The sequence below is a fragment of the Monodon monoceros genome, unplaced genomic scaffold (assembly GCF_005190385.1).
Source record: "Monodon monoceros isolate NGI ecotype Baffin Bay Population unplaced genomic scaffold, NGI_Narwhal_1 Super_Scaffold_3, whole genome shotgun sequence".
In the NCBI taxonomy this organism is placed as follows: Eukaryota; Metazoa; Chordata; class Mammalia; order Artiodactyla; family Monodontidae; genus Monodon; species Monodon monoceros.
In genome coordinates, this window is record NW_021703780.1 from 75,188,258 (window position 1) to 75,203,526 (window position 15,269).

The window sequence follows — 15,269 nt, forward strand, 5'->3', positions numbered from 1 at the left end:
TGCAGAGGATTTTTAAAGTGTAGGCTGTGCAATCAAATGCCTGGGTTTGAATCCTGGCTTTATTACTTCTTAGACAAGACCCAATATCTCAGCCTTAATTTCCTTTTGTATAAAATGGGGAAAATATTGTAATAGTACCTACCCTCCAAATACCCCAAGGATTGAAGGAATTAACTCACGTAAAGTATTGTAAGAATTGGATACATTAAAGCAGCCCTCCGCTACTGCCTCTGGGCTTCATTTTGCAGTGTCTGCCTCAAGGGGAAGGGTGGAAAGAAGCAGTGCTAGGTCCATGTAATTGTTCTTTAGTCCTCGGCTGCTGTGATTCTGCACACTCTGAGCCAGCCACCCTAACTTGCTCTATGACACAGATAAGATCTCCCTAGCCTTATCCTCCTGCTTAGAGCAGCCTCTGTTGAATGGAATGGGTACAGAGCAGGGAAGCAACGTCAGCCGTGCTCCATTATTATAGGAGAAGACTATATTTTGTTTATCCCAGTTTCAAAAGCACAGCTCTTTCACTCATTTTATTTCTTTATTATCGAAATATACACAAAGAGGAAAATTCACAAGTAATCAGCGTACAGCTGAACGAATTTTCATACACTTGGAACCAGACCCCCCAGATCAAGAAAGAGCACTTTCTCGCCCCCTCCTTCCCCAAGATCCCCCTTCCACTTACCACTCGCCGGGGGTAACCACTGTGTTGGCCTCTGAGTGCAAGAGTTTTTCCTGATTTTGTACATCATTCCAGCAGAATCACACAGTATATCCTTTTTTTGTTTTGTTTTAAAGAAAATTTCTGGGTGTTTTGTCTCAGCATGGTTTGTGAGATCCGTCCATATCATTACCTGCCATTGTAGTGCATTCTACATTGGCACTACAATTGTTACTGATTGGCATCTGGGTAGTTTCCAATTATTGGAGAGCCCATTGTTGATTAGCATCTGGGTAGTTTCCAATTTGGGTTTATTGAAAACAACCCTTTCACTAACTTATTTGTGTTTTTCCCCTTTCTTTTTTTCCCCCATTAACTAATTTTTAAAGACACGTGAAACAATAAGGGGCCTATGGTAAGCCAGATGCCGTGGGAGGTGCTTTACTTGAGTTATTTAATCCTCAGTGTAGCCCAGTGACACACTTCTGACCCTCAGCTTCCTCATGGGGCTGCTAGGACGCGGAGAGGCTGACTAACTTCAACCGGCGGCTCACACAGCTATTGAATGGGAGAGCTGGAACTTACTACCCTCCTTCCTGCGTCCGTGATGAGGGAATCTAACCAACACGTAGCCAGATGCTGAACCTACCTCACTTATGTCCAAACTGAGGCTGAACTGTAAGACATAACTCCACAAATCATGCATAGTAAATCCCTTACCGTTGGAAGCAAGAGCCGGAACTTTTCCCTACCAAGAGACGAGTGCAAAAGTTAAATGTTTGACTAGTCAGATGAATCACTGAGCCAGAAATTCCAAAAATCAACTAATAAATAGACTTATAACGGCATAAACAAGTTACACGCAGAGACTTTTAAAAGGGATCCCCAAAACACCCTGACACCTGATGGTATAGGAGTCATAGCCCTGCTGTGCAATTTGGGTTCTTCTGCTCCCAAAATTTGGATTCCTGCTGTATATAGTTGAAGATAATTCCATATTACAGAGCAAGGGAAATAATTAAGGATTGGTGCACTCTGTGATTAATGATACTGTATAAAGCAAACGTTTCAGAATGTTTATTTAAATGCTACCTTGCACGTAAAGATGTTGAATACCTGCTGTTCTCTGGGCCACGGTTCTTCTAAAAATATTCTTTCAATGAAGGCTGTGTGAAGCCCACACACAGGTTTCTTTGCTACACCTTGTGGCATGACTCATTGAGATTGTTGACCGGCCCAAACAATTTATTTTCACTTTTATTTGCATATCTCTTCTGGTCATAAAGAAAGTAACAAAGATACATAATAATAAAAAGTGGGAGCTGTTGAATTTCTTCTTACTTCTCCCAAGCATGTGAGTAGTGATTCGTTATTACAGTGATCCCATGAGGTCAGTATTACCTCTATGTGACAGAAGGGGACACTGAGCCTTAGAGATCTCAGGTGTCTTCCGTATACAAATCAGGTCTGATGCTGTAGCCCATGTCCTTTGGTCTTCATTTAATATCACCCAGTTGTGTTGTCTGTCAAGTTCATGGATATTTTTCTGTAAGTCGCGAGAGTGTGAACTGGGTTGTAGTAGGATATAATAGAATGTAGCCCCATTCTGCAGGGGAGAGGCTTGTTAGAAAGAGATGAATGAAGAGGATAGAGCTCAGAGCTCAAAGACACTCAAAAAGGAACAAGGTTGCAGAACCGTTTTATAATGTGATGCACAGACACGTATAAATATGTCTGGGTGTGTTTTGCTTAAAATCAGTAGTGACATTTAGGGGTGTATTAGTCAGAGTTCACCAGAGAAATAGGACCAATAGGAGTTATATACGAGAGAGAGAGAGACAAACAGAGAGGGAGGGAGATTGAGATTTTAAGGAAATGGCTTCCTCAGTTGTGGAGATGGGCAAGTATGCAATGTACAGAGCAGGCTGGAAGTTCCAGCAAGAGACGATGTTGCAGGCTTAAGTCTCAAGGCTGGAAACTCAGGCCGAATTTCTGTGTTGCAATCTGGAGACAGAATTCCTTCCTCTTAGGGCACCCTCTGGCTTTCAACTGACTGCACATGGCCGCCACGTTATGGAGGGTAATCGGCTTTACTCAGAGTCTAGTGATTTAAATAGTAGTCATAGATTTTTTTAAAAAATACCTTTACAGCAACATCTGGAATAATATTTGACCGAACAACCGGGCACCATAGCTAGGGCCAAGTCGACACATAAAATTAACCATCACAGGGGGTAACAATATAATCATGACCCTTTAAAAAAGTAACTGGGAGTAAAGACTGTTCATTGATATAAAACAAAATACCCATATCATAGTTCTGAATTCAGAGTGTTTGTTATATAATATACATAGTGTGTATTTATCATTTTTCAACATAATTTAAGTGAATAGATTTTCTTGTGTTGGAGTGTTAAAATTTCAGACTAGAGTTGCTTGGGTGGAAAACGGTTTGAAATTCCTTGCAGATGAAAGAGAAAGTAATATAACCTGGGTTTAGCAGACCCATACCTGGGTCCACTTAGCCATTTCATAGTGATTTGGGCTTATATTTGGGCCTTCCTGAACATTTTCTCCAGCAGTTTAAGTCCGTTCATTCTCTTAGTATCCTGATCTTTCCCTGCTACTCATGTTATTTATTCTCAGAGATAGCAAGAGCCTCATTATACTGATTGTGGCTTTATCATTTGACTATCCTTGCAGCTAGCTACCCAGAGCTCCCACTCATTTTATTCATTCCAAAATATGAATTAATAGTATTTACAAGAACAGCACTGTTCAAGACACAGCCTTTAACTAGGCAGGTAGCCTTCCTGCCCTCATCAGTCTTCCTGTCTGATGGCAATGGCAGAATGAAAGAATTAGAACGTGTTGTGTTGAGTGTGTGTGATCTGGCTATATAGTAGTGAAGGTACAAATTAAGATTAGAGTAAGGACCTATTATCCAAAACCTTAATTCTGACACCATCATTTGCAAATCATCCAACAAGTGGAACCAGCAGATCATGAACTGTGTTGGGATTTTTACTTTGTCTTTGCTACATGTTTTTATTCTTAGGCAACTGTTTTTTGCCCACTACCATTTTTTCAACTGGCTGACTACATGGTAGCCCCAAGAATGATCAGGAAAATACATTTTGCCTCTTCAGTTCTGTTATCTACTGCTTCTTATTAATTCTGCTCTTGCCTTTCTAGCCACCATCTTTATTTCACTGTGTTTATGTCTCACCTGTTCTTTTCCTGGAGCTTTTCCTATGTGTTCTTCCATTCTGTTAAAGATGAACGACAGTATCCTGGAAATGTCTGATGAATCTATGGGTAGATGGCGTTTCCTCTGGGCTGTCTGCATGCCATTTCCTTAATTCATCATGAATTTTTTCTTGGGCCATGTATGTGAGGGGGGGTACACGTTGGAGAAATATTATGTAAGTTTTTTGAGAGGAAATTAAAATGTAGAGCTTTCTAAATCACCAAAGAAAGTACTGCTGGATTTTCTACTCTTGCATTGGGATCATTTCTTCTTGCCGCCATCACGACAGGGATGTGAGAGCTGACTTACACACACAACTACCACATTAGAGAATAGGAAGTCCACCTTCAAGAAAATATCCCCTCTTGCCCATTGCCTGTATTATTCTTTATTCATTTATTGCACGCCTTACGTGACCATGAGCCATTTACTACTTTAGGCATTTTTGTGGTACATGTATCTACAACTCAACTTTGGCATTCAAAAAAAAATGTGAACCGTGTCTTATTATTGATATTTTTGTCTTCCCAAGTGCAAACTGTCTTCATTTGTCATAGTGCCTTATACATAATAGGCATTAAGCCAATTTTTTTGCCTACTGGAAGGAAGCACAGTGATTAAGGCTTTGACCAGGATCGGAACAATTAGTTTTTATCCCAACCCCACCCTCCGTCCTAAAGAGTGTTGTAATTTTAGAAATCCTTCTTTTCTTTGGCTGTAAAATGAGGATCATGGTGGTACCTACTTCAGTGAGTATCAATGAATGAGAGTACAGTGCCTGATATACAGTAGGCACTTTCTAAATACTTGAAAAATAACAACATGAAGAAAAGTGCAGATGGCCGTCGTTTTCAGATTTGTTGATTTTCATTTATTCAGCTTAACACAGGTAGTGATACAAATTGGAAATCTGGCATCTATATCGTTTCAAATCAAACTGCAGCTAGGGCAGTTTTAAATGTAAGGGGGGAAATAGAACACAGCAGGAGAAAAGGGCAGCCGAGTGGGCATTTTGTTGTGACTCTGTATACATCATGCTAGGACCCTATAACACGAGAGCATTGACTGCTGTCAACCCTGTTCTCACAGAACCCATCACATCTTCCTCCCGTTACTTGATAGTGTGGTCATTCATTCGGCCATTTTCCCTATGTATGATTTAGCACATGCTTCCTGGTCAGTGATGGGGTAGAATACCGTTTTCCAAATGTCAGGTTATACCACATTATACTCGATGTTATCTATCGCCTTGATCTGGCTAGAGGAATTCCTGCAGATTTTTCCATTCCAACCATTACACAAGGTAAAATTAAATGATCCACCAGGCCTGTTTTTCTTGCTCATGAGTTTAAAATACTTTATAGGACTGGTCCTTCAGTTGCACCCTGGTCTACCCACAGTCTACCAGTGGCTTTTTTAGTTGACCTTCATGCAGTTTGTTTCTGTTGTTGGGGAGACTTACATATCTCATGGCACTCTTTGTGTTGGAGGGACATTCATTTACACCAAGTTGACCCAGTTTTCTGTCCTGGTTGGAATAGACATACAGAGCCTCAAGCTGTACGGTTTTCTTGAAGAACCAAAGTGTTCCAATATCAAACATATTTGGAAAATATTGAGTTCACACTGTTTGGTCTTTAAATACCATTCCTCACTAAAAGAAACCAGGGCTCAGTCAAGAAATGGCCAATTCCAGGGCTGGAACAGGGGAAATGCAAGGTGAGGTTAGAACATCTGTGCCAGCTAATAAGGAGGTGCTAAAGGATGAAAAATGATGGAAGCATGGCAAAATGACAAAGGAATCTGTTTGAAGGGTCTCCTCCTGGGCAGATTGGTGCTCTGTGAAGCCACAGTACTACAACTGTGGTCCCCTGCCCAAAAGGCACGACCTGAGTCTAATCATGAGAAACCATGAGACCGACCCCAATTCTACGTAATAACCGGGCTGCACACTTCAAACTACCAAATAAAGGAAAAGAAAGGCTGAGTAACCGTCCCAGGTGAAAGTTGGGGGTCGGAGGGGTCAGTATGAAGAGACATGGCAACTGAATGCAAAGTTAGGTCCTAGATTGGATTCCTGGACCAAGGACCAAATAATGATCTATAATAAACTTTGTGTCAAAGTGAAACTTGCTCATTTTAATAATGTTACTGTGGATATGTAACAGAATATCCTTATTCTTAGAAATGATACGCTTAAGTATGTATTGGTAAAGGGGCATGTTTTCTCCCACCTAACGATTAAGTGATTCAAGGAAGATAATTGCTTGGAGGGAGAGAGGAAGAATGCAAATGGGTAAAATGTAAATTGGTGATGTGTGTAAAGAATATAAGGAACAGTTAATAGATCTCTTTATTGCCCGATTTCCCAGGTCTTTTCTTCAGTTTCAATTCACCATGTTTCTACAGGAAGAGGATTGCTATACAGTAAGCTTGACTTCGATTCACATTATTAGAAAGAACGCACTTTGCGGGAGGCTGAAGGAAGGCTCTGAACGTGGCACTTGAGAGCAGATACAGAAAGTTGAAGGGCTTACTGGCAATATTCAGCAGCCACCCCAATCCCTTCCAAAGATGTTTTTGTAAAATAGGTTTCTAGCCTGTGCCTAAATTTGTCTCATCAACAATAACAACAAAATGATTTCAAGTCCAGTGCCCTCTCGGCAAAACTCCACCTACTTATTTACTTTCATATTTAAGATACCTTTAAAAGTTAACATAATTCAATAGACTACAACTTGAGAGAAATAGCAAGGAAAACTGATACTTCAGACCTATGGCTGCTGTTCTCTTTATGAGACATTTTATTATCCTGACGGGTGGAGCCATGACTCAAAGACATTTTCTAAAAATGAATTTCCTCACCCAGTTGTAAATGAAAATGCTCTTGAAGAGATCTTAAAGTATTTTGTATCACACACTATTCAGATGATGCATTAAACAATGCCACCCCTGCTCATGGGCTGAAGAATAAGAAAACCTTCTGTGAACTTAGTTCATTTGAGGGCCTGGGTTTTCAAAGGAAAGTGAAGTGTAATTTTCTGAATATACTTATGCAGAGTTTCTTTCTTGGGTTAGTGACATTGTCCCCAAAGCAATTCACCCAGTATTAAACTATTTTAATCTGCACCTCACTGAATGGATTTTTTCTCAGAGTAAATTCATGATGTCTGTAGTCGTCCAGACATAAAGGCAACACGTGTATAAGAGGTTGCCAGCGTCAGTGGGAATGCAGAGTCTAAGGAAAATAATTCACCGTAAGAAAGAATATTCTCCAAAAGAATCTACCCATCCTTCTCCCATCCACTTGGTTATCTAACTTTTCCTAAAAAGTGTCCTGATTTGGGCTCCCTAAATATACCCTTCAGAGAAGATATGTCACCTTGTTCTTAACGTCTTGGTTAATTCAGTCAGCAGGACTCTGTTCACCTTTGACGTGTACTTCAGCTTGTCTCTCTGACTTCCCTTTTCCCATTGGGAATTTATCATTTAGTATCAAGTCTCCATACTCCATCTGGGGTGTGGTTGTTCAGAAAATAGCATCATGTCATTTGGAAAAGTGGGAAAATAGAGGTCATGGAAGAGAGCTAATGATATAGGAGATTTGATTTTCTGGAAAGAGTAGGGGCCATTCTAGAAGATTCAGTGCAATCACATTCATATTAGACATCTAAAGATGCCTGCCAAAAGTTAACGTGACAAGGATGACGATTTGTGGAGCACAGTTAAGGTCCAGGCATAGTGCTACACACTGTACCCTGCACCTACATGTTTGATCCCCACACCCATCCTACCAAGGGTAAGCGCTTGATTCTATACGTAAGGAATGATGCTTAGAAATTCGCTGGCTTGCCTGAGGGCTCACATGCAAGTAAACGAAGAAGCTGGAATAGGGTCCCAGATCTTTTATTTTTATCACATATGTAGTCTCTCAAGAATACTCTGTCGGTTGTTTTTGTTCTCTGAATTGTTCAGGTATTGAGGAATGTGCAGACATTAAAATTGTATAATTGTTTTAAGTTGATTTATCCGTGTTGTGCTTTTTGAGTGAGAAACACTTGCCACATGTAAGAGAAGGTATTTAAGGTTGGGATGAGAGCACCTGGACTTTACACTCACCAACTGATGTTTCTTTTTAACCAAGTCGGCATCAACTTTCTGAAGTACTATTTCCTCATCTGTAACTGAGTGTAGTAATTTCTGCCCAGTCTTCACAGGGATTGTTAGATAGATTTAGTGAAATCATGAATGGGATGGCTTTTTGCAAACTGAAAAATATTAAGCATTATTTATTTATTTATTTATTTTTGCGGTACGCGGGCCTCTCACTGTCGTGGCCTCTCCCGTTGCGGAGCAGAGGCTCCGGATGCGCAGGCTCAGCGGCCATGGCTCAGGGGCCCAGCCGCTCCACGGCATGTGGGATCTTCCCGGACCTGGGCACGAACCCGCGTCCCCTGCATCGGCAGGCGGACTCTCAACCACTGCGCCACCAGGGAAGCCCTATTAAGCATTATTATTATCATTACCATTATATTCTATTTTGATTGACTAAAATAGTCCATTCGGACTGTTTCTCAAAGCTACTGAGAGCCCCCCTCAGATTCTCGTCATTGGAACGGGCATTATCTATAAACATGTGTCCATTTAAGCGTTTATAATTTTAACATAAGGACTGAATCTCACAGTCTTAGTTTCCTACTTCATGGTATTTAACTGCATTAAAATTTTGTTTCTTAATAGGGACATTTCACCATGACATGAGTATTAGGTAATAAGAAGGTGTTGGTGTTATTTATTTTGTGTGGCCTGAAAGCATTGTAGTTATGTGGAAAGATGTGTGTTTTAGTGATACCTACTGAAGTATGTAGGGGTACAACGATATGATGTCTGGGGTTTGCTTTCAAATACTTTAGCAAAGAAAAAAGTACGGATAGATGAGTACATTTGGCAAAATCTTAGTATGTTGGGGAATCTGGGTCCATTGTACTACTCTCTCTACTTCTGCATAGGTTTTCCTAATGTATTTTCCTAATACATTTTTTAATTGTTCTTTTACAGATGCAGATTTTCTTTTACAATCCAGATGACTTTGACAGCTTTCAAACTGCCATTTCTGAAAACAGAATAATCGGAGCCATGGCCATATTTTTTCAAGTAAGTTAACAGTGGGCTTAAGTATTGATACTTCAACCAAAGAGTTCTCTTGAGTATTTTTTTTTTTTAATTCACCGAATTGTTCTATGTTTAATGAATGCATCTGTTTTCTAGTTCACACCTGTCTAAATGAAAGATATTTCATATTGTCTAATGTGTGATTTAAAATGTAAATAAGTATGTTTAGAAACATAATGAAAAGTTTTGCATGAATTATTCTGATTTTATTGCTACTTGACTGGTGCACAGATTGAAGAACACATTTATCATCTAAGTTACTTCACTGCTGAAGCGTCTTGAACAGGTTCCTACAGCATATTAAGAGACTGATGTAAAAAAAAAAAAGTGGTTTTTCTTTGGAGCAACTTTAAATTTGACATTACTTGCAAGTAGGTTAATAAATTGCATTGGTCATTTATCTAAAGAGACCTCGTTCCCACCCCACCCCACCCCCACCAGAAATCCCCATGGTAACTAAAATTTTTATTGGGACCATTTGCAAGTTAGTACATTTTCATTAAATGAAGTCCCTAGTGTGGGTTTTGGCACACAGTAGACATTTGGTAAATGCCAAATAAAATATGTATCTGTATCCAGCCATCCCTGTTTCTATGGGATGGAGACCCTGTGGTATATGTGTCTTCTCTGCACGAACAGAAGTCTATTCTGGGCACTGTGCTGTTGCCAGTTCACTTGGGTTTTGTCTGGACCCCTTCTGCATCTAAACCGTGATTGTTTTGCCTTAGGCAATACTGAGGTCACTTGAACTTCCATTCTTAGACAGTTTCCACTTACATAGTTACCTCTTATTTTCTGTTATTGTCATTTCTGTTTTCATGTTGCTGGACCTCTACTCCTGCAGCCCTGCCATCAAACCTACCCCTGCCTCCCTCCCTGTCATGCCCACCCATGCCCAGTCCAACCAGGTTCTACTTTATAGGTCATCCTTTTTATAGAAAATAAATTTAAAAAATGTTTTTATGAGTACTGGAAGGTCTGTTTCACAGCGTGCTCTACCCGAAAGCTTTCTATTTTTCCGGCTCTAGAAACTCTTGTTAAATGTAAGCCCAATTAAAGTATTGGGCGGGGGGGCACATTGGTGTACAAACCAGCAAAAGACCTCAGTGTGAAATCTAGGTTTGGATTTTTAAAGTATTTCCAGGACACGAGTGTAGTTCAAATACAAAGAAATTTAATGTGTATTTCATCTGGTTAGTCCTCTAAATTTTGACTTGCTGTCCTGTAGACACAAAATAGAGGGCAGATAATATAAAATAGAATAGTTTTTCTTTTTTTTCTTTCTTTTTTTTTTTTTTTTTTAGGTAGCAGCTGTGTTGAGCTGCTTTCTTTGTTTTCTTTATAAGTCCACATATGCACTTATACATCAGAGTTCACACTATGTCATGTAGTGGAAAGAAGACGGTATTGTTATTTTAATATGGCAGTCCCGTTAGAACCTGTATTTTGAGATCTCTGTGTTTTGAATCTTTCTAATAAGAATGCTAAATTGGGGAGTTTGGTATTTCTCCCCCAAATAGAGAAATCTTGACCTGTATTTCCAAATTCAAACCTGGCGTCTTACATTTTGGTATTGAAGAGGTATTTATGATTGTTTCAGCAGTGATTCAAGGCCAGGTATGGTACCAGTTGCTACGTTAAATATATAAGATGAATATAGTCAGCTCCTGCCCACTAGGAGGACCTTGCTGTCACAGTCCCATGTGATAATGGCTAGAAAGACATGAGTAGAGAAACTTTTCCACTTGTAAAAGGCTGTGGTCTGACTTGGTGCTCATAAACTCACATATTCATTTTCCAGAGTGATAGGATGTGAATGACCTACCAGTGCATGTCTAGGCAAGGCTAATTTCTGTGCAGTTGCTGTAGCTTTGATGCCAACTTATTCCACACACTAGAATAATTTTCTAACACTTTCCATTTTTCATTATCTTTGTTTCTTTTTTCTTCCGGATCATGTGCCTGTTATGCTGGGTTGTTTTGGCTCTCTCACTGCCTTTGCTGTGATTAGATATGATGAGGTTCTTATGTTTCCAAAACACCAAAGCAAACACAAACCTAGCAGACACATGGTCGACCAGGGAACCATATATTGGCTGAGAGGATAGGTTGCCTGCAGGTGGTCCTGTTGTGGCTCATGGGCATGATTATGGATGCTACATAGTGTTTACAATTATTTTCTTCAGTTAAATATGGAAGATTTTACATAAAATTTCCTGATGATGTTGCAGTAATCAAGATCTGAGTAGTGACTCTCTGTCTCCTTTGGAGGGGGTGTGAATTCCCAGGGCAACACAGTCTCTAGGCGGTTTTCTTCATGACTTCCTGTCAACATGACCTTGAGATCATGACTCCACCCTGGACCCCAGTAACTTTGACTAGTGCCTGACATCTTTTTGGTTACAGACAGAGTTGAAGGTCAGTCTCAGTGCTGAAATATAGTGAGCCGGGTTTCCCCTGAGTGCTTTGTGTGAACACTAGTAAAGGAAGGATCGCCTCCAGGTATGGAAGAAAACAAATCATGGCAGCCCCACATGGTTTTACGCGTTTGGGCCCACACAGTGCTAGAAGGCGCATTCACTTCATAGCCACTCCTGACTGGAATATTTATTACAGTTTTCCAACATATGTTAGTAATGCATCTCGAGGAAGGAACACCTTTATTCTAGTTCACACACCTTTGGCCTCACAGCCTTCTAGAAGATATAGGGGAAAGTCTGATTTTAAAGGATTTTTTAAATAAAGAAGTTAAAACATGAAATTGGCGAGGGATGGAGATATTTGTTGTTAAACCACTAAAGAGAATAAATAAGTGCTTGTTTAGCTAATTTATATTAGTACAAAGTTAATTATTTTCTGTTCGTTAAAATAGAACCTCCACTATACTAGTTAGCCTGATTTGAATTCCTGTGGAAATGTAAATGCCAAAAGTTATTAAAATGCTCTCTTAATATATTATTCTGATAACACTCTACTTGGGTTATCTGTTTGAAGAAGTAAGAAATGAAAACCTAGGTTTATAAGACAGTTGAAATGACAGTGGAATGATAAGGCAATTTGTCGAAGGATGCTTTGCTTTGAAAATAACTCAAAAAGATTTAAATAGCTTTGATTTAAGGTTACAAATCTTTGCCGACTTAAGTTGGGATTACATCCTAATAAACCCATCATAAGTTTAAAATATCTTAAGTGGAAAATGCATTTAATACACCCAAGTTACCGAACGTCATAGCTTAGCCCAGCCTCCCTTAAACACGCTCAGAACACTTGTTCAGAACACTTGTATTAGCCTGCAGTTGGGCACAATTATCTAACACAAAGCCTTTTTTTTTTTTTTTTTTTTTTTTTTTTGTGGTACGCGGGCCTCTCACTGCTGTGGCCTCTCCCGTTTCGGAGCACAGGCTCTGGATGTGCAGGCTCAGCGGCCATGGCTCACGGGCCCAGCCGCTCCGCGGCATGTGGGATCCTCCTGGACTGGGGCACGAACCCGCGTCCCCTGCATCGGCAGGCGGACTCTCAACCACTGCGCCACCAGGGAAGCCCCAAAGCCTATTATTTTAACAAAAAGTCTAACACAGCATGAAGTTTTGACTGTCTCATGGAATTTACTGAATACTCTACTGAAAGGGAAAAACAGAATGGTTGGGTACAGAATGGTTGTACGAGTATTGGTTGTTTACCCTTGTGATCCAGTGGCTGACTGGGAGCTTCGGCCCACTACCCTGCCCAGCGTCAGGAGAGAGTATCTCACCATATCGCTAGCCCAGGAAAAGATCAAAATCTGAAGTAATGTGTGTCACTTTCACACCATCATAAAGTCAAAAAAGTCATAAGTTAGGGACAATCTGTATAGAGCACAGAGTACTCAATCCTCAGATTGACCTTTAACTTGACCTAAATTATTTTCTTTTAATATATTTTGGGGTATAGTTGATTTACAATGTTGTGTTAGTTTCAGGTGTACAGCAAAGTGCATCAGTTATACATAAGCATATATCCACTTTTTTTTTTTAGGTTCTTTTCCCATATAGGCCATTGCAGAGTATTGAGAAGAGTTCCCTGTGCTATACATAGTGTGTATATGTCAATCCCAATCTCCCAATTTATCCTTACCCCTGGTAACCATAAATTTGTTTTCTACATCTGTGACTCTACTTCTGTTTTGTAAATAAGTCCATTTGTACAAACAATAAATGCTGGAGAGGGTGTGGGGAAAAGGGAACCCTCCTACACTGTTGGTGGGAATGTAAATTGGTACAACCACTATGGAGACCAGTGGGAGGTTCCCTCAAAAACTAAAAATAGAACTACCATTTGACCTATATTTTTTTAGATCAAGAATCTTCTATGATCGCCCTCGGAATTGGGTTCTGATTTGGTTTTTCTTTCTTCCAATCTGTTTCTTCATCATTCCTCTTGGAACACGTCCCTCCATTTTCCCACCAGCATCGAAAAGTCTTCGAACTGTGCACCCTTATAATGGTTTTCAGTCTGATGCTCATAGAAGTTTGGGATCCCCAAACTTTTTATAATTTTGATTACTGCGGTTTTATAGGTTTGATTTTTGTGGTTTTTTTTTTTTTTTTTTGAGGAAGCACATGCTTATCTTTGAACATGTTATGGGGGAGGAAACCTCAGGTGTTTTACTACCCAGTTGCTACTGTTATTTGAATGCCAGAAATTTTATTTTTATTGATTTCCTGATTCCATTGAACTTTAGAATTATAAATGCATGATTCTTTAAGAGCATCTGTGTTTAGAAATTTTTCTCGTGTGGTTCTTTCCAGCTTCCTTGTTAGACCCTTTTGGGTTTAATCACTTCTGAATCTTTGCATCAGACACAAAGATAAAATTTTTATCACGTCTGCATCCAGAGGCCCAGTCAACAGCATATTTCTTGTACATTTAAGAAATAAATAAATTGATTTTTAGGTTGTCTTAAAGTATTTCTTTTTTGACAACCTATCTTCACCAACTCCATTGAGGCTTCTTCATTTAATGTTAGCGGCTCTGCTTCTTCTGGGAGGATTGAGCCCCTTTACACAAGTATTTGCTTTTTTCCTATTTAAATTTCTACCCACTATCTGACTGCTGTCCTTTGGTTTTCTCTAATGTCTGTCACTCAGTCATTTGGGCCCTCTTCACTTCTGCCCTTCTTTCATTGTTGAAAGCAAACTTCAAAACTCAAATGTTTCAAAAGTTGCTAACGCATTCTTTATATCATCTTGGTGGTACCGACTGCTTAATTATTTTTCTCCATCTGGAGAGGCTTAGTAATTAAATGAAATGGCAGCACCTGGGATTATTTATAGATGTTGAGAAGGCAGGAGGAGCTCTTGATGACTCACCCAGGGTTGGCAAGGATGCCTTTTTCTCCACTTCCCTGGATCTCACCTGCCCTCCCCCCACCAAAGGGAGATGTGATTTGTCCTTCCTTTAACCCCCTGTTTCTCTTAGCATTCCAGCTTGCATTCAAGCTGTTATTTTACGTGCTTTCTTCAGCCTCTGTACTGTGAGATCATTGAGGTCTAGGAGTACTCACTTACTCATCACCGGCATCTCTTGCAAGTGACTTCCACTGTGGCTTGATTGTGCAATTACTTAGCTGAATTCAGTGGAAACATATTTAGGCCCTAGAGTCTTGATTGGAAAGGAACAAGCTGATAACATGGTAGCTAAGGAGTATTAGAAACAGGCACTAGGGAGTGTAGGACCTGAGAACACTAGAATACAAACTCTTGGAGGTGGAGGTCCATGTCTTGTGCCTCTTCTCCCTGTATCCCACCATCCACCTTTCCCTAGCCCTCACATCAGTGTCTTGACCTCAGTTGTTGTTCAGGATATAGGTACTGAGTAGGACTAAGTTACAGGAAACCTTTCAGGATCCCACCACAAGATTAATGATTTGGGCTTTGGAAAAGGATATGTCTAGGTGGCTGTGTAAGCTTCAGCTAAGAAAGGTGGTGGTTGTACAGAAGTATAAGGCTTTTGAGATGGTGAAGGACATTGAACATGAAGTTTCTCAGACTCCTGATCCATTGAGGATGGGGCTTTGCCCGGGAGTTCCATTGGGTCTGACATGCTTTTTTTTTTTTTTTTTTTTTTTTTCTGTATGCGAGCCTCTCACTGTTGTGGCCTCTCCCACTCTCCCGTTGCGGAGCACAGGCTCCGGACGCGCAGGCTTAGCGG

The 15,269-nt window shown here is 40.1% G+C and overlaps 1 protein-coding gene across 5 annotated transcripts in view; it reads left to right on the forward strand.

The window, feature by feature from the left end:
• Positions 1 to 15,269, forward strand: part of PTPRG (protein tyrosine phosphatase receptor type G) — a 730,377-nt gene that overhangs the window by 492,666 nt on the left and 222,442 nt on the right. For all 5 annotated transcript variants that reach the window (XM_029242114.1, XM_029242111.1, XM_029242113.1 and 2 more), the window contains one exon: positions 8,967 to 9,062. In XM_029242114.1, the coding sequence (XP_029097947.1) occupies positions 8,967 to 9,062 (96 nt within the window). The remainder of the gene's footprint in view (positions 1 to 8,966; positions 9,063 to 15,269) is intronic.